General features: G+C 41.3%; 1 protein-coding gene across 10 annotated transcripts in view; it reads right to left on the minus strand.

Annotated features, from left to right (window-relative positions):
* SDK1 (sidekick cell adhesion molecule 1) overlaps positions 1-21,636 on the minus strand; it is a 378,688-nt gene that overhangs the window by 87,133 nt on the left and 269,919 nt on the right. For all 10 annotated transcript variants that reach the window (XM_085592158.1, XM_085592155.1, XM_085592154.1 and 7 more), the window contains 5 exons: positions 15,776-15,891; positions 12,594-12,786; positions 9,558-9,656; positions 4,885-5,076; positions 2,871-2,992 (listed from right to left, as the gene is read on the minus strand). In XM_085592158.1, coding sequence (XP_085448284.1) covers positions 2,871-2,992; positions 4,885-5,076; positions 9,558-9,656; positions 12,594-12,786; positions 15,776-15,891 — 722 coding nt within the window. The remainder of the gene's footprint in view (positions 1-2,870; positions 2,993-4,884; positions 5,077-9,557; positions 9,657-12,593; positions 12,787-15,775; positions 15,892-21,636) is intronic.

Consider the following 21,636-nt stretch of genomic DNA (forward strand, 5'->3'; position numbering starts at 1 on the left):
ATGGAAAAGAAACAATCTAATTATTTTTTAAAAATCTCTTCAATAGTACAGAATGTGCCTTCACTAGAAACATAGAAATGGGATTTTTAATGCTTGATATTTCAGTATCTACCAACACTAAACTCTTCAAGACTCAATCTCCTCTCATGTTCATTGACATAATTGAGAATTAGTTCCACAGTGGCTCCCATGAATTTATACCCCAGGAACAAAAAGGCAGAAACCAAGGCCAGATGCACAAAAATTTCACGTCAGCTGGAATTCCCAGCTGTGTTTCTCATCCAAATTGTTCACGAAGGATCAGACTTCAAAAATGGCTCTCAGCCAAACTGGAGCATTTGGAACATTTTCTAGACCTGCCCTCACCAAGGAAGCTTTCTGCCAAATAAAGGAACAAAGAAGAAAAACACGTTGGTGGCAGGTTGGTTGTGTTTGTGAATACAAAACAGCTGAATTTTGTCTGTAAGGACTCAGACATTGAGAATGAAAGGTAAATTCCCAGTAGAGATGGAAGAGAAGAATCAGAATTATCAGGGATGTCCAAAACAAAGGTGTTGCCCAGCTTACAGAGGGGGAGGGACACAGGTGAAGAGCCCAAATCACAGATTAGTGTTTTATAGCTGAATGTCATCCTGTCCCTTGGCAATACCACCAGCTTTAAAATCAGAATGTGCAAAACCGCCCCTTAAGTGGCTTTTAATTTAAAGCCAAGGCATGAAACACTTAACACTGCTATTAAAAGCTGTACATGGGTCAGTGAATGAAAGATCCAGAAGGACAAAAACCCTCCCTCCATTCCAGTATTGCACACCCACAGCCCTTCAATCCAGCACAGTCCTGAGGAGCAATTATGGTTGTCTGTGCTAAAATACAGATGTTGCAGCATCGGCCTGCACCCCAGCAAGGACAAATCCCCGCTGAGAACAGACCACATCAAAGGCAGAAATGGAGACTGGGGTGGCACTGGCAGCAAAAACCAATTTTGCAAAAGCTCTTTGAAAGGTGGGCAGGTCCAAGGCAGTTTTGATCCAAGTGGAGACAGAGGCATTCCTGCCCTTATCTCTGCTTCCAGTGCCATGTTCACACCCCCTCCCCTCACAATGATGTTCTGATCACACACAGCCTGGGCAGAGTTGATCTGTCTGAAAATCATTTGTTCTTGGCTGGATCAAAGCTCGCAGCAGCTCCAGGTCTGATCCTGTGTCAGCACACACAGAAGGCAGGAGGAGGAAAATCCGTGGTAAGTGGAATGGGGAGAGGGAGCAGGAAAAGGACAAGCAGAGCTCTGCTTTAGATTGGCTGAAAGTTCTGTGAAATTGCACTTTCAGAGAGAAAGAGTTTGAGAGGAGTGCTGGCAGAAAGGGGCTGTGAACAAAGGATTATACGCAGCTGTCATCCTGGAAACAGGATTTGCTATATCCTTGAGGACTCACCTATTTCACTGCATACCTGAACTGATCTTCATTAATCAGGTGAGCAAGAGTTTTTATTTTTTTCCTGAAATCCACTAGGAGCAACATTTCTTGTTGTGCTGAAGGTGAGCAGTGAGGTGTGGTGCAGCAGAAACTTGTAGGGTTGTGGTGGTTAAAAGGAATGCCCAGATTCCACAAGGACTTGGCTGTGCTCCTTCCTCAAAAGGAACAAATAATTCCTGGATCTGTCAGAACCAAGAACCCCTGGACTTTTCTAGTGATGCATGAGATGTTGGTGAGGGTTTGTGAACAAGAAAGATCCTCCCTGCACACCAAGGACTGCTCAAACCACTGTTTGCACCCAGGGCTCTTCAAGGATGCAGATGAACTTCATCGTAATTATCACTGCAGTTTTAAATCATTCAAATTTGCTCCACTTCAGCAGCATTCTGCAACTCACTGAATTAACAAATTCCTACCAACGTCAATACGGTGTTCCAGCAGGAAAATGCTCCTCAGAATGTGCTAAGCCACCATATTATTGGATTTTGGTGTTTAATTCTGTAATTTGCCATAATGTGTATATAAATGGCACAAAATGTACCAACTTGTTCACAACAATCTCATTACCAAGTGAAGTGATTGTATCAACATGTCGAAGTGGTGACGGTGATTTAAGAAGTCCAACATTTGGTCTTAAAAACAGATTATAGTATTTATAAAGACCCGTGGGAGGAAAGGAAGAAGCAAAGCTCATCTGTCAGGAGAACAAATGAGGAATATATAACTCCTCCAAGGCATAATGACAGCAGAAAGAGGGATATTGTTTAAAGCTGATGGAGAAGAGAATTCATCCTATTCATATCTAGAGGCCAGGATAGAAAACCTTGATATATTCCATTACAAGACAGAAAAATACACTCAATCTCATGAATAATGGTATCTTTACTGTTCAGTGCAATTCTTGCTATACTCCTGAATCTATGAGATAATAATTCCAAACTTTTGAAAAGATACCTCACAGAACCTAAACACAAGTTTCAAATCCTTTTTAAAATAGAAGGATGGACTAAAGGATGCTGTGTATTCTGTTTATGCTGTACCTGGTGTTCTGAATCTAGACAAAACCCCATGTGAATTATTTAAAGGATAAGCATTCTCACATACATACATATACACATTTATATTATATATCACTTTTTTCCTGTTGTTCTGAACAGAAGTCCCAGAATTCATCTGACCCTTTCCTCCCCGGCTGACACAGACATTTCTGAACTGAGCCTCTCAAACTCTCCTGCATCCCAACTCTCCCAGAACCCTCTGAACAGCAACTCCAGCATTCATAGAGGAGCTCTGGTCCAAAGTTTAACAAAAACTGAAATCCCAAAAGGAATTAATTAGTTAGGCTCTTTTTAACCCCCCAGAAACTTCATTAAGATAATTTTGTCAGGGGCATACCTGGCCTTCCACTATCCACTTGGAGATGGAGGTTTTGCCATCGTATCCCGGGCGGAATTGAAGCGTGGCAGAGCGAGGGCTGATGTTGGAAATCACCAGGTTGGTTGGAGCACCTGGAAGTTCTGGAGAAACAGAAAAATAAATGAGAGGTAGAAACACTCTTTGTCTAGGAGCCAGTAACACAAGCTGACCTTCAGTTTCTAACATAAAAAAACCCCAAAAACACAGCAGAAAGGGATCTATTTGCCCCAATTGTGGTTATTTTTTTCTTTTTGGCAGAGTTTAATTCAAAACTACTATTTCTGCTTTCTGAGCATGCACCACATTGTTACAGAACAAATGAGGAAAGAAAGAGCCCATCTACAGAATTGCAGGAACTATTTTAGAGAAGCTTCCCAATGAACAAACCCTGGTGGTCCTGGGGGGGAAGGCACTTCCCAGCTCCAGGTCTGCCAAGTTACCTAACTCCAATGAATTTGTTCCCCCAGAATTAAATTACAATAATGTTTATTTACTTCTTTGAGGACATACAACTACAACTGGAAACTACAACTGGAAAAAACCTCAAAATTTTGGGTAGTGTATTTAATATTGACCTATAATATCTAGGTTTTCCAGGGCATATCTAAAGCCTGATTAAAGTAGATTTTTTTTTTTCAATTCCTGTAGCAAATAAACTGGGTGATCTCCTACGAGGAAAAGCCCCAATCAGATCTTTGCCTCCCATCAGTCAAGATTACAGTGGCATTTACATATTTAATATCATCTGAATTAACAACAAAAGCAAGTTTAGGAAAGAGATTAAATATAGAGTGTTTAGAATAAATTCTCAACAGTCACCTGCATTTATAACTAATTGAAATAACTATTATAATCAGTAATTATATAGTGGAAGGTGTCCCTGCCCATGGCAGGGGGTTGGAACTAAATTATCTTTCAGATCCCTTCCAACCCAAACCATTCTGCAATTTTATGATAATGCTGCACCCTGTGCAACTGCAAAAGGCCAAAACTGGGCAGGGTTTTGGCATATATTTCAGGTATGCACAGTATTTCTTGGTTCTTACTTCACATTTGTGGGAACCATGATCGATCAACTAACCCTGCCCAAGTGGGATAATGCTGTTATCTGGCAGGCACCCTGCCATCAGATATCATGGCATTGATCCAGTCTGCAGCTTGTCATAATTACCTATGATTAGGGAACAGAAGGGCAACCATACTTTAGGACACACAGAAAAGCGAAATAATACTGGGGAATGGAAAAATTGGATTCCCCCAGTGATGAGCAATAACTGCTCCACTTCGGAAAATTCTACTTCTGTAACCTCTGTATTAACTGAAACTGCTTATTTGAGGTATGAATTGGCTGTTTAGTTTGCTTTTTACACTGGATGGGGCAGAGTGTAGAATTTTAAAAACAAAATACAGAAAGGGTAAATGTACCGGTGCCCAAATGGTAAATCGGACAATGTGGGACAGAACTGCCTCCTCTCAAATATTTCTTCAGGCCAAAATTTCAAATTCTTGTAAATAAGATTTTAGTTTCACTATACAAGTGAAACACTCATAGTTGACATAAGCTATATTACTTCCACATGGAAAATCCTTTCCCTTTTAATATCACCCAAGCTCTGTTTTTTCCCCCAAAGCAACACTTTGAATTGATTCAGACTTCATTCTGATGTCACTTTGTAAATGTCAAGAGATTCTGTATTGTATCCACTTTATTACTTTGTCCATTCCATTGTCATACCCACACATTTTTTTTTTGTATTTGTATTAAACATCCTGAACTTCCTGGAAATTTCAAACTGCAAATATCTTCGCGTTAACATTTCAGTCTGTTCCAAAAATTAAATCCGAATTACGCGGCAAAGAACTCCAGTGCTTTACAAATAAAATAATGTTTATTGCCGTTGAACTGAAGTAACCTGTGACCTTTGGGACACAGAAACACCAAGAACCAGCAGGTTTTGTTTTGTTCTGTTTTGTTTCCTGCAGGCTGACCAACCTGGGGGCACTCCAGAGGAGATGGTGGAGGAGGTGACCCAGCCGCTGCCCTGGGCGGTCACGGCCGCCACCTCGATGGTGTAGGTGGTGAGGGAGGACAGCCCCGTGATCTTGTACTCCAGGGTGCTGTTGGACAGGGCGCGGGCCAGGCGGGACTCGTTCCTGCCATACACCTCCCAGGAGATCTGGTACCCTGCAAAACAGATCAGGGGGACACCAATAACCCAGAGAATTCCTGCGTGGGCTGGTGGGCAGGGGTGGATCATCGTTCCTTATGCCGTTCCTTGTGATCACCTTTTATAAACAGAAAAAAACCTTCTTGAAGTAAACACTGGCTAAAATACCCAACTATTAAAAAAATATTCATATTTCCAATAAACAATTGATGCAGGTACCCCACAGAGCACTGTCTCCCTGTCAGGAGGACATGAGGTCTCAGCTGTTTTTTTTTTCTATGTTTGGTATGAAATGGCCTGGAAACCTGGAAATAACCTGACAGAAAGGTGGACTTTCATTCTCTGAACTCTACAAAGCAAACAGGAAGAAACACTGGAAAATATAATATCTACTGGAATATCTAATTAAAAATCTCTATGTGCTTAGTAGGGCTTTCTCCTTTTGCATGCTGAAGTAACCTTCAGTGCTGCCTGTCTAGAAATACTTAGAAATCTGACAATAACAAGCAGGCAGGAACATTGTGGGAATCTTCTAGGAACTGAAAAACCTCTACTCCCCACCGCTTGTTCCTTGCAGAAATCCTTCAGCAGGGTGAATCATTATCCTTTCTTTCAAAACCATCTTGGAGCCAATGCATTGTCCAAAGCTACACCTGCCCTGACCTCCATATTATTCTTCTATCATAGCCACACTTTCCTTTTTATCCCTTTGATAACCACTTGCCTTCCAAGAACTTTTGAAACTTTCCACTGTCTGATTTGCTCAATTTTACCTCCAAATCTGCTTGTCCTCCTCCTGCCCAGTCCCACTTTATTCTCATTTGAACCCACGTGAACCTCGCTGTGCCAGTCCTTGGAGAGCATGTCTGAAAAGTTTGCTTGATTGCTGCTTTCTTTGTGATTTGACTCAGAGGGTGAAAAAAAAAAAAAATACACATAGCTCTTGAATGCCTGTGAAATTGAAGTGAGTGAAAAGGACTAACAGAAAGGAATCCCACTGAGTGAACCATGCACAAGGCAAACTGGTTAGAGAAACTCCCTACTGGGTTCCTGTTCCCATCATCTAAGATGAGGAATTCAGACCAGTTGGAGCGCTTGAAGGGTTTTTTTAAAATTTTTTTTTAAAAATAAAAAGACATGACAAGCTGATTAACATATATGAATTGATGTAGTAAAATCCCTCATGGTATTAACCAGCAAGAAAGCATCATCTCAGGAGGCAAAAGCATGGTGAGACAAATATTTCTGCAAGAGTCTGAGAGGTGTGAGATGTTCTCCATCCTCTCTTTTGAGCTGCTGTCACTGACAGGGATTCATCTTGACCTGATTTTGCACGAAAATAGGCTCAGTGTGCTCACAGTCACTAATTACATTTCAGGTGAGGGGGCAGTGATAAAGGGAGGTGATGCTTCAACAATTCCAGCTACACCACAAATGCTCCTCTGACTTTGCACTGCAGAGGGGAAGGAGAAAATCTCCTGAATGCTCATCTGGAACAAGTTTTAAACGAGTGTCTAAGTGGGAATTAATTAACTCAGTAATTTACTGATGTCGTGGAAACACTGTGGTGTTTTGATGCTCTCTGAATAGACTTAAGAATCATTTGCCAGACCAGAGCTGATGCAGCACAGACAGGATTGTAACCTGTAGGAAGATTTTGACAACATTTAACGGCTCTGTTGCCTGAATTAACAGAGGATGAGCAGAAATATGGGGGCTGACTGTCCCCTGCGTTTGATGCTCAGTCAAGAGGCATGAAGGAGTTGCAGACAGAAGGACCATCACAAGCAGCCTCTTCTTTCAATAGCTGTGGGTGCAGCCTGTTCCAGACAATAAATAACCAGAGGAAGATAAGCAGAGGACTTTTAATGCTCCCTTTATCCATTTGTTGCTTACGGACAATGGAAAGTGTCACTCAGAATACACCAGGCAATCTTCAGTGATTGAGATATCTCCTCTCCCATCTGGATAAGCTTAGGTTATACATCAAATGTTGGTGATTATTCTTTGGACATTTTATCTCTTCTCCCTTGTGACCACAGAAGAGACCCAGCTTTCCCGCCCATTAAGCACATAGTCCCTATGTATTTATTTTCTGGGGAAAAAAAAAAAATGTTCACCAAGAAAAATATCCCAAGTTCCCGTGTAAATTGAAGAAAAGGCAAAGAGGCAGTATTTACTGTCAGGGATTTCAGTCCCCAATGCATAGTTAAATTCCAGTCATATAAAAGATGAGAACAGAAAATCTGTACATACACAGTGAGCAGACACAAAGCCAAATGCAATCAGGCATAACAAAAACAGATGGAAAAAAAAGTGCTGAAGGAAAGCAACAACAAGCACTGCACCCTCAAGTAGCACTTCAGCCACACTGAGTGGCAGATGGGCAGAACTCTGGGCCATGTGGCTGGTGAGAACACACTCCCTGTGCTCCAGATGTGATCCCTGCCAGAAACGTGCGTGGGGAGCACAGCTGGATCTTCCAGAGGGTTTCCCCTGGCTCGGTGTGAGCGAGGACAGAAGAGGTGCCACAGATCCTTCCCCACGCTTTGGCACTCCACAAAACACTGCCTAACGGGAACTAATGACCAGAGGAGTTTCAGAAATAATTTTCTGTTGATGTGGAGTAAATTCTCTACACGAGAGCACTACACCCAATCACAAACTGTCCGTCCACATCCAGATCCTCATAAATCAACGTTTGCTGAGGGAAGGAGGAAGATACTGAGATTTACAGCAAGAGTAATGGGCAATTTCCCAGAGCAGGTTGGCTGCTGGGCACCCCCTCCATGCTTCCCTCCTCCCAGTGCCTGTGCAGGGAACAAGAAGGTCCAGTAAAGACATCAATGAGCAGAAATGATGAATAATTGCCTCCCTGAGCACTCAGACCTCCAAGCAGCCCTCTCTAAACCTTTGAGGTGCTCAGGGCACGAACAATTTTACTGTTCTTCTATCCCAAATGCAATTTGCATCAATAAGGAGGTTTCTTTTTCCTTATAGACTCTGCTGGGCATTTTCACACTGGTGCTTTGTCCTGAATAAGAGAAAGTCTTCAGTTAATTCCTTCTGAAACAATTTACCCCAAATATAACCCAGTCCATCATTGGCTCCATCTGGTTTCAACCCATTCAGGGAGGGGACAGCTTGTTTTTGCAAAGTAATTCTGCAACACCAAGCTCAGAGCTGCTACCTGCTGCTTAACAAGGATCAGAATTACATCATCCTGGGTGGAGGTACCTAAATTTAAGCAATTGGGCTTGAAAGGCTTTGGCCATCCTCACTGAATCAATACTCTCTGCTTTCAGGAGTCATTAGTTTCTATTCTCAAACCACTTAAATCAGTGCATATTTCAAGCAGGTTTCCATGGTGGAGAGGCAGGAGATGATCTGCATGAGGACTCCACAAACAGCTTGGAGCACACAGTTACAAATGGTGCACGTCACAGATACACAGAGGAAAACACTGACAAGTGAAACCCTATCAAAATAATTACAACTGTCAAAGTTAAAATGCTTCCAGAAATTAGACTGATATAATGTTTCAGTGGTGAAGGGCCAGAAAATCTGATTTTTTTTTAAACTCCTAAAATGTATTTTAAAAAATGGTAACACAATTTTAAAAAATTAAACACTTTAACATTCTAAAACCAAAATATTTTGATCCACATGAAATTATTTTCTCCTTTCCCAACTACCTCCAGCAATTTAAAATCTGGGAGCTTTTTTGTGCTTCAAAACGTTAAAAACCTTTGTTAAATGGAATGTCCATTCTGTGCAGCTGCAATAGTTTCCCATCTGAAAACAATATTGCTTCTGTTGATAAGAACTAGAAGTTTCCTCAAGTATTTATACCTCCCTTTTTGAAAAACAATGAAGTTGCTGCTGTTGTATCTACACTGGCATACAGTAAATAGATAAATAGCTTGTCAAATGGCAGACTCATCAAAGGGAAACAAGAGAGTTCTGAACCCTTGTGATAGTTTATAACAGATTAAGTAATGACATGCAAATTCTGTCACGCAGTCCACAGCCAGACCACTTGATCACAGAGGAAGGATTCTGCTGATTTCAGGCTTGGTCTTGATTGCAAACCTCAGCAATGCCAATCCAGACTTTGCAGCTGTGAGCTCTGTGTAGGGACCCCCCACTCCTGGGGCAAAGGCCAAGCACGGTCTCACAAATTTCCAAAAATTCAGTAGAGCAGGTGGAGGTCACAGAGGATTTAACAAGACCAGACTCCCTGTGGGGAGCTGATTTCTAACACAAACTGCTTTTCCAGTAACCACAATCATGAGCTGCCAGTAATTGGAGCTGTACTTTGTGTAACACTCCCTGGTGACATCTCAATTACCCAGAGGAGGGGCCAGGAAACCAGCAATAGCCCAAATTCTCCCTAAATGCTCCACTACACAGTTTTTCACAGCAACAACACATTCCACCCCCGACACACTGAATAAAAAAAAAAAAAAAGAGTAAAAGCAGGGATAGCAGCTGATACCTGTGATGATGCCATTCTTCTCTACAGGTTCTTGCCAGCTGACCTTGAGCGAGGTGTCCAGAATCTCAGTGAAACTCAGGTGTCCCACAGCTCCTGGCTCTGACAAAGCAGAAAAGGAAAGATGTTAATAACTGGGATCAGATTCACGTGGCAGGACTAAGGATGGAGAAATATGTCCCTGAGCCAGGGCTAAGTGAGGCTGGAAACCTCGGTGAGAGGAGAATGCAAGGTGGGAAGAAACACTCGGGCTATCATCATGTCAATTATTTCACCCAGTCATCACCCCAAGTGTGTGGAGATCTAACAGCATTACTGTTATCCCTCGAGGATACCTGTGAGGTGTTTACCTGCCCTGTTTTGTGCAGCATCACCACCAGCAATCCTCTCAGCTGGAAAGAGCCTTTTCCCTATGCAAGGTCACAGCAAGGACAGAGTCACGAGCCACTGCTTGAATATATTCCCTCAAAACAACTCTAAAAATGTCCAACATAATGGCAACTGTCTTCTGTAAAATGAATACAAGTGTGTGAAACTTTTTAAAGGGTTTTTATGATGTAGCTCAAGAGCTCTTAAAAATTTCAGCTCCCCAGTGTGCAATGAAAGAGCATAAAATGGAATGACTGTCAAGAATATGCCATCCTCCCTCAATTTTGATCTTCAAGGAAGACAACCTGACTGATTTTTGATCCAAATGCTGTTCTGTCCTCAATCGATGCACTGGAAAAAGGAGGTTTTGTTCACTTTATATTCACTGTGCTTTTGTCATTGGATACCTGCCCGAGTATCCTCCAGCTCCACTGACATCAGTTGGCAATTTCTTGTCTGCAATTTCATGTTTTGTTTCCTCTTCAATTTAGTCCAGCCTCTTGTTCCCCTCCAGCTATGACAAAAAAAAACCCCAAATCCTGCCAGTAGGTCAGCTACAAGCCCATTTGCAATTCTGCAGTCCCAGGGAGGAAAATTCCCAAACCCACTCTGCAGTACCCAGTAGTCAAAGCACCACAGAAGAATTGCTGAGCCCGTAGTGATCCCAGGAATGCCCACAAAAGCATGGAATTATCTCTGTTTGGGATTGTGGAGCTGCAGGCATTGAAACCACACACTCACAAAGCTTTGCTCCAATCAGCCCCTGCATTTGGAGCCCAATTTTAAAGTCACCAGGAAACACAGGTGCAGGTGACTGCAGGCCAGGACACGATGCTTGTGACTGGATGTCAGGTTTTATCTGACCTACAGCTTGTCAGCAAACAGATCCCTGTTTTCCTAAAGGACTGCCTAACTTTGCTATCCAGACAGAAAATGATCACCTGTGAACATGAATGACAGGCCTTTCAAATCTTTTTTTCCCACCACATAAATCCTGAAGCAACTCAGCTTCAAGGAGCTCTCTGCCAAGATGCATTACACCATCCTGCACGGAACTCGGTGAAAACCCAGAGAAGCAATTCTGCAGACTTTATAAATAAATAAATCAACCCTGCTCATCTCTCCTGCTGAGGCTCCTTGCAGCATGTAGCTGGACACATCAAGAAATGTCTCAGATTATCTAGAAAATACAAGTCTGGCTCTCTTTTAGTTTATGTTTTCCAATGGAATTCTCTTGTGTTTAAAATGGCACGTGATCCCAACATTTCCCTGAGACAGCCTCAATGAGACAGGACAACAACTCTGCCCCTGCTCCCACTTTGTGGAAAGCATTTAAGCTTCATTTCTGCAGCCTTTTCTTCAGCAGAAATATTAACAGTCTCTTTCCTCTTCCCAGCTGATAACTTTGTGTGAAATCCAAGGAGTTTTGTATCTCTGGTTTCTTACCCTTCTGCACTCACCAAAATCAACCACAGGATTCTACTGTGCTAAGAGGGAGAAGACAGATGAACTCAAACACATTTACAAATCATCACTGCCTAAAGCTTCTTTTTCTTAGGAAAATGGGGAAAATAGTTGATAATGCACAGAGGAACCTAATGCATATTTCTCCTTCCACCTCACCTTTTGCTTTCATCCCAGACACACAACTTGGATTAGTGGCTCACAGATTAGTGGCTCACACAGATTTCTGTTCCTTAAATTCCTACCTCTGGCACCCTTTTCTAGCACATAGAGAGTACATTTTTCCACACTAGGAAAAATGCATGGGAGAGTAATTTTCTCCAGGTTCCTTCAAAAATATCTAATGAAAAATTGGATTAGCACTTTAACCTCACTCCTGTGAATGTTAATGACAATTGGATTCTTCTTTACGGGAACACTGACTAACCCAAAAGATCCCTATTAAGGCAGAGTAGTATTTCTAAAAACAATATCTTAATGGATGAATTAGACACTTTTTATTCTGGTTTAAACCTGCAAATGTGCAGCAGTGTTACAATGCTCCTGAAGCACAGGCCAGAGCCAAGATCACTGTGGACACAGTCAATTTATCCACATCAGACACACATTGCACATGTTAGGCCCAAATATGTCTTGATAAAACAACTTCAAGGGGTCACAGAGACCAAACCATTTTCTGATGCAGGAAATAATTTACATGCTAAACCATTAATTTAATTTTATTTAATCCTGCGTCCAGTTTTTCAGGATGCAAGATGCTGCCTTGCTGTGATCCTGGTTCTTTCACACAAACACTTGCAATATAATATAGATACATACACTTTTAATTTATTGAGTAACATCAGGAAACAACTGTAAATTAATCTTTGACCTCCACAGGAAGTTCCAGTGCTCAGTTCCTAAGAAGATCAATTCATATTTATTCCTGAACATGGATTTAAGAGCACAAGGAATTGCAGACATAATGCATTGTGTGTTGGCTGAACCAGACTATGAAGCTCTTAGCTAATCATCAATATAAAAAAATTCATCCAGGTTTAGTCCATAATGAAACAAAAAAAAAAAATCAAATATTTGCCACAGGCTGAAAGAAGACCCATGGAAAACTGGCTGAGGTCTTCATCTGACACGAGGTCTTATGAGAAGAGATTGCTGTGAACCTGAGGTCAAATTTTAAGCAGAGAGGTTTAAATTTTGGGTACTCACTGTCTTCCAGGGTGCGCAGGAGCTGGGGAGGGCTCCGAGGGCCGTCCCCTGGGGTGGTGAAGCACAGCACTGAGGTGTAGTAGCTGGTGAACTTCCTCAGGTTGGAGATGCAGCCACTGTGAACACCGTGGAAATCCGGAGCGATGGTGACCACGGTCACGCTCTCGGGAGCATCCACGGGCCACGCCAGGAGCTGGGAAATTGAAATATGGATGAGCCCTCAGTAGAAGTTGTGTGTATTTGGAATCAAAGTCGGCTTGGCTGCCAAAACAGTCTTAATCTGATTGCAAAGAACCAAGCAGTGCTGTTAAACCTCTGTCAGCTCTGATGCTGAACAGATGGATGCAGCACTGTGACACTGGAGGGATGTCTGTAACACTCACTGCTGATGGGGATACAACCAGCACTGCAATTCTCCATGGCTGCTGCTGAGCAGTGCCAAAATTATGGCAAATCATTATTCAGATGATGTGAGCCTTTTGTCTCATCAGCCTGGCCAGTCTCTGCTGCTGCTGAAAGCAGGCTGAAGGAAGAAAAGCACTTTCAGTGCTACTTTGTCATAAATGCTTTATTGGATTTTCTTTCCAGATCCCACAGTCTGGGGAGGTTTTTGGGATCAGCGGGAGAGACATGGGGACACACACACTCTCCAACCCCTGCCAGAGCTCCCCCAGCACCCCAGGGAGCAGCCCTGCCCCACAGGCTGGGAGCATTACAAGCTCAGTGGACTGGGGACATCCACACTGTGAATGATTCAAGTGGTTCTGGAACTACAGAAAGAATAGAGAAACGGTTGTAAAGATGATTACTGCAATTTTCAACACCTGAGTCCCAAAAGTTAGACTCCTGAAGACATTTTCATGCATTTAAAATAGGGTGCTTCTCTGAGGAGCTCAGTCTTCCAGGTTTCATTCATCTCAGTGGATGTTCTGGGCGATCAATATCTCTGAGAGTGCAATACCTCATGTGTAGGTACCTAAATGAGGACTTAAAAAATTCATTTTTGGCAAACGACTTTGAAATTCTGAAACAATTTTTGAAATTGCCTTAAAGGCTTAGGGGTCTAAAACTTGAAAGTGTTTATGAAATTTTTATTTTGTCCAAAAATCGTTATCATGTGGCTTGCAGGAGAATGTTAGAATTCCAAGTCTGACTCAGTATCTGTGTAAATCATGCTACTTGTATTGATTTCAGGCTCATAAACATGAATAGATACCTGAAATTAATAAGCCATATTTGACACATTTAGCCAATGTCTAGAGTCTCTGATAACCAGAAAGCACAGTTAGGAGACTATAAAGAGTAATTTTGTTAGGAATATTTCATATTTGAGAAAGTGCACTTTACAACTTATTGAAATGCAAATAAATTTCAAAGAAAAGATAAAAATGTATAATGGCTGAAGAGGACAGTAAGTTTTATTTTCTTTTCTAAATCACCTCTGTGCATTTCAACTGGCATTTATAACTTTGGAAGACTGAACTCTTGAGTGGATGTTTGTGAGGAAACATGTGCAGAAAATGCAGGTGAACATTTTTGTCAGTTAAAAGAAAAAATGAGTTTAATCTTTAAGAAAGGCAAAGGCCTGGTTTTGACTACTAGAAATTTATAAATCATACACAAAGTTACTCTGTAAAAACCAGTGACAGAAATGATCTCACACAGTTTTTGTACTGTAATTCCCAACCCCTGGGAGAAACAGGATGGTAAAACTATGGCAATTTACTGCAATCAAAGAAATACAAATTTTTATAATTTCAGAAGTTTTCATTGGCCACTGACAGATTCAAATGACAAAATTACTTCTTTTACAGCATTGCTGAAGAAACGGAAACAAAAATTAAAGGTAGCTATGCAATGAGATGAAGGATCTTTAGACTGAAACTCTGAATATAACAGAGGATGAAAATCTGAAATAAGACTTTTGCAAATGTGGGCTCACTGTGCTTGGACTTGCACCAGAAAATTACAGTGCACTGCAGTTCACTGAGCCCCAGAAGTGCTTTTATTCTCCAGAGTCAGAACAGAAGCCAAGTGCTATTTCTGTGCTGGAGTTTCAGGGTATTGTGCTGCAGCCCTGTCAGTCACTGAGCCTTGAGAGCTGATTTTGTCCATGCCAGAAGCAGACATACACATCTCCATGTTTTTATTTACTTCTTCAGCAGTGAGATTCTCAGACCACTGCTGCTCCTCTTGAGAAATACATTGGGTTGGGCAGAAATACCAAAATTCCCATGCATATCTCTTAGTTTGTCACTCTGAGACTAGAGAAGGATCAAGTCTTCTGAAACATCTCAAATCCATGTACAATCCCTTAATTCACAGTCTTTTGAACTACAACAACCTCCTCAAATCACTCCATATCCCTTCACCCAGCACTCAAATCAAGCTTGCTTCTCCCTGCTCATAGACCACACCTGTCTTCCCTTTTCTTGCTCTGATTTCCTGCAAGATTTCTCATTGTTCTCTCTATGGAGGTTTTTAAACCCTTCATTTATTATGCCCTGACTGCTGAATCACTGATGGAGGTTCTACTGAGAACAAACCACCCTACCCAGCTCCTCAGCAAACACTCCACTGGTCAGAGGCTCTGTTAAGCACTCTCTGCTCTGTGTGCTCTTGTTAGATATTGCCTGATTAATAAATTCTACATTCTTAAATCTATCAGATCAGCACAGTGGGAAAGTCAAGGCAATTATTTAGTGTTCCCAATGAAATGAGCGGTGATTTTGCATTAGCATAAACAGGGACCTCAAGGTTGGTTTTCAGAGCCACAATGACATGTCTCCTGAGGTGACTTTCCAAACTGACATGGAATTGCTTTCTGGCTTTGGAAACTCGCCAGGAAAATGACAAAGCTATAAGGACTTCTAGGCTATGGCACATTCCCTTTTCAGAACTTACATAAACTGCAAATATTAGAATCATAGAATGGTTTTGGGTGGAAGAGACCTTGAAGATCATCCAGTTCCAACCTGTGCCATGGGCAGGGGCACCTTCCACTATCCCAGGCTGCTCCAAGCCCTGCTAGGAGCAACATCTGCTCACTTGTCTCTTTATTTTACCTGTGTAAGATACTTCTGAATGCACAGAGTCGCTTCAGAGATTTGGAGATCATAAGGCTGACATTCTGGCTTACACCAGAACTGTTCATGCAGACATTATTTGGAGTGTGTACTCACCTTGTAGCCTTGGTTAATGCCATTGATGAACTGCTGGGGTGGAGGGTTCCACAGGAACTGGATGGTTGTGGAATTCACCGCTTCAACCTGCACGTTCTGAGGTGGAGCTGTGGGCACTGCTCCCAGGAGCAGAGAGGGAACAAAAAAAAACAGAGAAGAGAGAATGAGGGGAAAAAGAGAAAAATGAACACAGAACCGCCTGAGTGCCACTTGCAAGTCACAGAGTAATAACAACCTTGAGAGAGGGATGCATTTCCTGTGAAACAGCAGCGATTTGGAAAGCTGGGTAATTGGGTTAATTTCTCATCCTGTACTGGAGATTCCTTCAAGGGGGGGAGAAGCTTATTATCTGCAGCTTATTATCCTGCAGAGGAGTTTCTCAGAAAGACTTGAGGCAGGAGCCACGTAAGGACAGGTGAGCACAGCTCTTTCAGTCATCCATGAGTGCACAGAGAATGAAGAGTTTCTGAGAGAAATTTCTTGAGTCCTTTAATGCTGCTCAATTCCCCAGATCAGACAAGAATACATGGAGTTTGCACAATTAAGGTTTTAATTGTGAATTATAATCTGGCAAGAGCATCTGTTTATTATTTACTACTGCTCAAAGAATTAGGACCAGTCATATCACATGCAGTAAAGATTTTTCTTGGGAATTGGGAGTTGTTCTTATTTTATCTTGATATGATATGCATTCATCTATATTGAATTGATTATATATATCCTGAGCCAATACATCCTCTAATCTACTAAAAGTTGCATAAACATTTTATGCCAAGGATTTAATTAGACAGATGTTTTCTCAATACAAAAGCAAGCATGGAACATAAAGGCATGCTGCCTTCAAACAACCAAAACCAGCCCTTAAATATTTCCCCATTTAATAAAATGTCTAATTCCAAGCAATTTCTTCAATTTACTGCTTTAAGATGTCATTTCTATAGTTCTCAGATGAAAGAATATTAATAGACAGGCCTATTTTTCTGAAATTATCAAGCTTATAGTAATGTTAAGAAGAAAACTGCTATTTGAGTACAAAGAAATGGACTAAGACACTTTAAATCCCATAAAATAAGCTTAATAATGCTTCAAAAATATCACTATTGACAGGCATGTGCATTTGTATTCTATGAAAGAGGAGCTATCCACAAGTGGTTTTGAAACCTGGAAGCCTTTGTTCCTTCTGCTTCCAAGGAAATGTTTCTACCAAAGCCCAATGATCTGTGCTTCTAAGGAGAATCCACGATTACCACTGAGAAATGGTGGTTTCCTCCACACTTTTCTTAAACAGGGCAGAAACTTTTAAAATTCCAAAGTACTTTGTGGAAGACAAGTCTTTGTGTGGAGAAGAAATGAAGAAAAGAAGTTCAAAAATGCAAAACTGCCTCGTTTCCCACCAAAAGTTATTATTTGTTTGGAAGAGACATAAAGGGGCATTATTCTTAAGTAGTGTTGACACTACAGTAAGACAGGACAGTGCACACCTATCAGAGATGTTCACAGCCCAGAAATATCAACACAGAAAAAAGGAGAAATCCTCAAGGATGTCAGGTTTGAAATGACAAGAACATCCACTCCCTTGCCCTCTGTTATTAAAATTCCCTGAAGATTCTGCCATGGCTCCACAACTTTGCTCTGCACACTTTTTTAAACCTCAGTAGCTGCGTATTAGTCAGAACCTTCTTGCCCTAATTTAAAACTTGATGCGACAATTTATGAACTATGCATAATTATTGAGTTCTGAAAGCAGAGTTTATCTGATAGTACTCTAAATTTTCATTAGAATCTGTGCTCTACTTCCTGCCATGTATCATAATTCCCTGTGTGCTTTTGGAAGGTTATACTATTATCTGAATGACCTGTAGACATCATAAAGTTTTTCTAGCTAAGAGATTCACCAAATCATCCTGAGATATGGTCATAAATACTAAAGTCACTCTACATTCATAATGAGTTGCTTTGGCTACAGTCCCCCACTAAATGCATTTTTTCTTATTCATGTTCTTGATGAAACAAGATATAATTAATGGTTAACACGCATAAAAATTTTTAGAAGTCAAAATTCTTACTTTCCTGTATATTTGCATGTTTAGCTATTGCAACTGCCAGAGATTTGTTTTTGCAGAAGAAAATTGTGTTACAGGTCTTGATGTTAGTTTGTTGTCAGAATTTCACCAGGATAGATGAATCTCCTCCTGCCAGGAAGGTTAAACCAGCTGAGTGAGCACCACCAAGCCCCAAGTTTTCATTTGTGGTCCTCACAGTACACAAAAAAGCTCAGGAAAACACTTGAGGATAGGTTTACTACAGTTTTAGGAATGTGGATAACCAAATGCATTAGTTACCTTTTTAAAAAAGGGAAATATTTTTTGTTCATTAGGAGACAAATTTCTGAAACAAGAATATATGGTGTTAGCAGAGAAAATACCTGCTGTAATAAGGAAAGGGGAAAAAAATTATGAACAGAAAACATAAAACCATCAGAATGCTGGAAATCATGATTTATATCACATTTCCTCCTTGGATATCTTTATTGAAAAATCAACATCTACATCTCAATTAATGCATTTAAAAGATGGAAAAAACATGGTCCATCTGATATGCATAAGCTTAATTATACTGCAGAAGGCATAATGTAATACATTTTTTATATTTTTAATCAGTAAAATATTGGCATTATAATCTCAAATTTACTTCAAAGTGCCAGTATAATATTCTCCTTTTATGTCCTGATATTAAAAACTTCCTTAGGTATCTGAGCAGTTCTGCATTTTAAAAAGAAAAGAAGTTTGAGGGAAGCTAAATCAGAATTGACCTTCTGGTCACTTCAAAACTCAGATACTTTTCCAACATCATGGAGAGTAACTTCCTGAAGCTGTGACTGTCTGCACAAAGGATTTTCTAATTTAGTGGTAGATTCCAGTCCTCTTCTTACAAATTTCTTGTCAATCTGTACAGAAGCTGCCAATGTCAAACAGGTGTTTTAAGAGTAATCCCCAAGTATTTACATTCCCAGCTTTTAAAGCTGCACTTCATCATGTCTGCAAGTATTCCAAAGCCATCTCACACTGGAGATCCATCTGGGAGTCATCTCAGAGCTGCAGATCAAATTGGTCAGACACAACCAACTGTTAGTTTCCTCCTGATAAAGTTCATGTGGTTGGAAATCTGCGGAGAGCTCAGCCCCCGGGACTGTGGGTTAATGTAGAGCATTCCAAGTAGAAAAGGTCACGGAAGCACTCTAGATAAAAACCATTAAAAGGGTTTCACTGACAAGATAATTGAGAGGAGACAAGGCACGGAGGTTAAGCATGTGTACATGGAATTATTCTGTCTCTGGCCATGTGCAAACAGCATGGAAATCCCGTGGAGTTTCTGGCTGCCAGACTCCTGCTCCTAAATATAGATCTTAAACACAGGCTTGCAAAAAAGGCTCCTGTGGAGCTCCTGACCTTCGAGGTGGCAGCTTGCCTGTCTCAGGCAGGCTTAGGGAACTGCAGGTTTTTCTCTAGGTGAGGATTTGGTTGTTCCTTCGAATGAGGTGCTGAGCTGCACATCCCATGGGAGAGGTGGGGATGTGGAGCTGTAATTCCTCCTGGAAGCCTCTTCCCCCTCTGTTCCCTGCTGGTGTTCTGGGCTGTGCTCTGAACAGCAATGGGTGCCTAGGAGAAGTGGTCTCTGTAACCCTACACATCTGAAAATGTGAATTCTGAAATTCAGCAGTGTGAGATTCAGCTTCTTGAGGCTGGGAACTGCCTCCTTCCTTTCCTGCATGTCTCTCACACAGACAGGATTTTATTTCTTTATTAAGAGCTGGGGGCCAGGAACCTTTCTGAGACAACTGCTAATTTCATCACCTTGTGAAATTATTTGAAAATTAAATAAAAGCAATAGATGGCAAATTACATCTAGCAAGATAAAATCCCCCCAGCCACTACAACCCTAACCTGCTTCTGCAGAGGAGCAGTGGGGCCCAAAACAGCCACGGTGCCCCAAGGCTGTGGGGAGGGTCCCCAAAGGAAGTGAAAGAGACTCCTTAAGGTGTTTTTGCCAAGAAAATACCTTTTCACTGAGATAAAGTCAATGGCTGCAGAGGACACTTTGCAGTCAGGGATTCCTTTTTCAAGATTATTTCCTACATAAAGCAGGAAACTTTCAGTGAACTGGGTTTCCTCTGGCTCCTCTACCTCAGCCATACACATTTCTCTGATTAATCTCATAGTGCCTGAGGAAGAAGCTGCTTTGGACCTGGCTGAACAGACTCCTCTTGCTTTTATCCTTTCCACACCATCAAGACTCACTAGTCTGGTAACTTTTATTCACTTTTGCTCAGACCTTCTTGGCCTGGCAAGATGTCCATGCACAACAAAGAAGGGAAAACTAAACAACATTCAAATACATGCTGAGATCTCTGAACTTTTGGATATAAGACTGGCTTTTGAGATATATATCAAAAGAAAAAAGCACTAAAAGCAGAAACAGAAGTGGTTAATGTCAATGCAGAGGCTAATCGAAGAAATATTTGCACTTGTAAACTTTGCCCTGCCTAAATCTAAGGCATGGTGGGAGTTTTTCAAAGAGAGAGAAATTCAGAGATATTCACAGTGGTGAGATGAAAGGGACAGACCCAAAGTAAGGGGTGGAAGTTGCTGCTTTATCAAATCAACCCGCAGAAAAAGGCAAACATGTCCAACAGTACAGAGCAGAGACAATATTGTCACCACAGAAAGATGTTTATACCTTCACAAAGCTTTTCTTACATGAAAAGGTATTGGGAAACTTCAGGTTTTCCTAGGGCAACAAGAAGTCCTGCAGGACAATGCTTAAATAAGTAAAATTGCCCTATGCAGAGGGCTGGCACAAATCCCTCTGAAAAGTAACATCAAAGCAAGGAACAGCTGGAGAAACTCTGATGAAGAAAGACCTATATATACAGAGCATCAAAGGATTAGGCTGAATATCACTCTGCAAAGACTTTCAAGATTTTAGAGGCAGTCAACCTGTCTGACCCTCGTGCTGGGATGTTCAGTGCTCTGCCAGTAAGTCTTCCTGACATTTTATCTCACTGACATTATGCACTGGCTTCCCCCAAGTTCAGATCCCTCAGCATCTCTTCAGCTTGGCTGTGTTCTGGAAGTTGGTGATTTTTGAGGAGCTTGGAGCAGCTGATTAGTTTTCAGTGGCTAAAGCAATGCCAGAGGACTAATAAGGGATTAATAGACTAGCTCCTGGTATAAATCCACAGCTTATATGGCCAGTCAATACCCCCTATGACAAAGGTGCCAATATGCTGATGTGCTCCTGCCAATGGGCTGATCTGCTCCCGGGGTTCATTTCCTCCCAGGCTCTGCCTGCACAGCACACTTGATGAGTTTGAGGTATTTTTCATCTGCAGACAGACAGGTTCTTGCCAGCACAGCTCACATCATTTAATGCACGTCAGAGCAGAGGCAGTGGTGGTGTGGTAGCAGGAGAGGGGGATGGATGGGAGTGTGTCTCTTTGACATTTATCTCTGCTCATATTAAAATCAGAATATGATTTACAAGGCAGTTTTACACATGGCTTTTTCTTACTCCTGCTAGTTTGGTTTAGGAAAACATTCTGGAGGAAGAAACTAGATTTCCCCGTCTTTTCTCAACTGCAATAAACATAAAGGAGCAGAGATTTGGATAGTAGACATTACAACATGATATTAATCCAGTTTCAAATTGTAGTTATGCCAACCAGTCTCCCTTTTCAGCTCTAAATGTCAAAAGGCTTCAAACTTTTTTTAAAACAGGACATACACCTTTGGTGAACCCAGCAAGGTTCATCAAGAAGTGGCAGCATCAATGAGGTAGTTATTAACAACTATTAGCAAATG

This window comes from Lonchura striata, chromosome 14, assembly GCF_050655825.1.
Source record: "Lonchura striata isolate lonStrDom1 chromosome 14, ASM5065582v1, whole genome shotgun sequence".
NCBI lineage: Eukaryota > Metazoa > Chordata > Aves > Passeriformes > Estrildidae > Lonchura > Lonchura striata.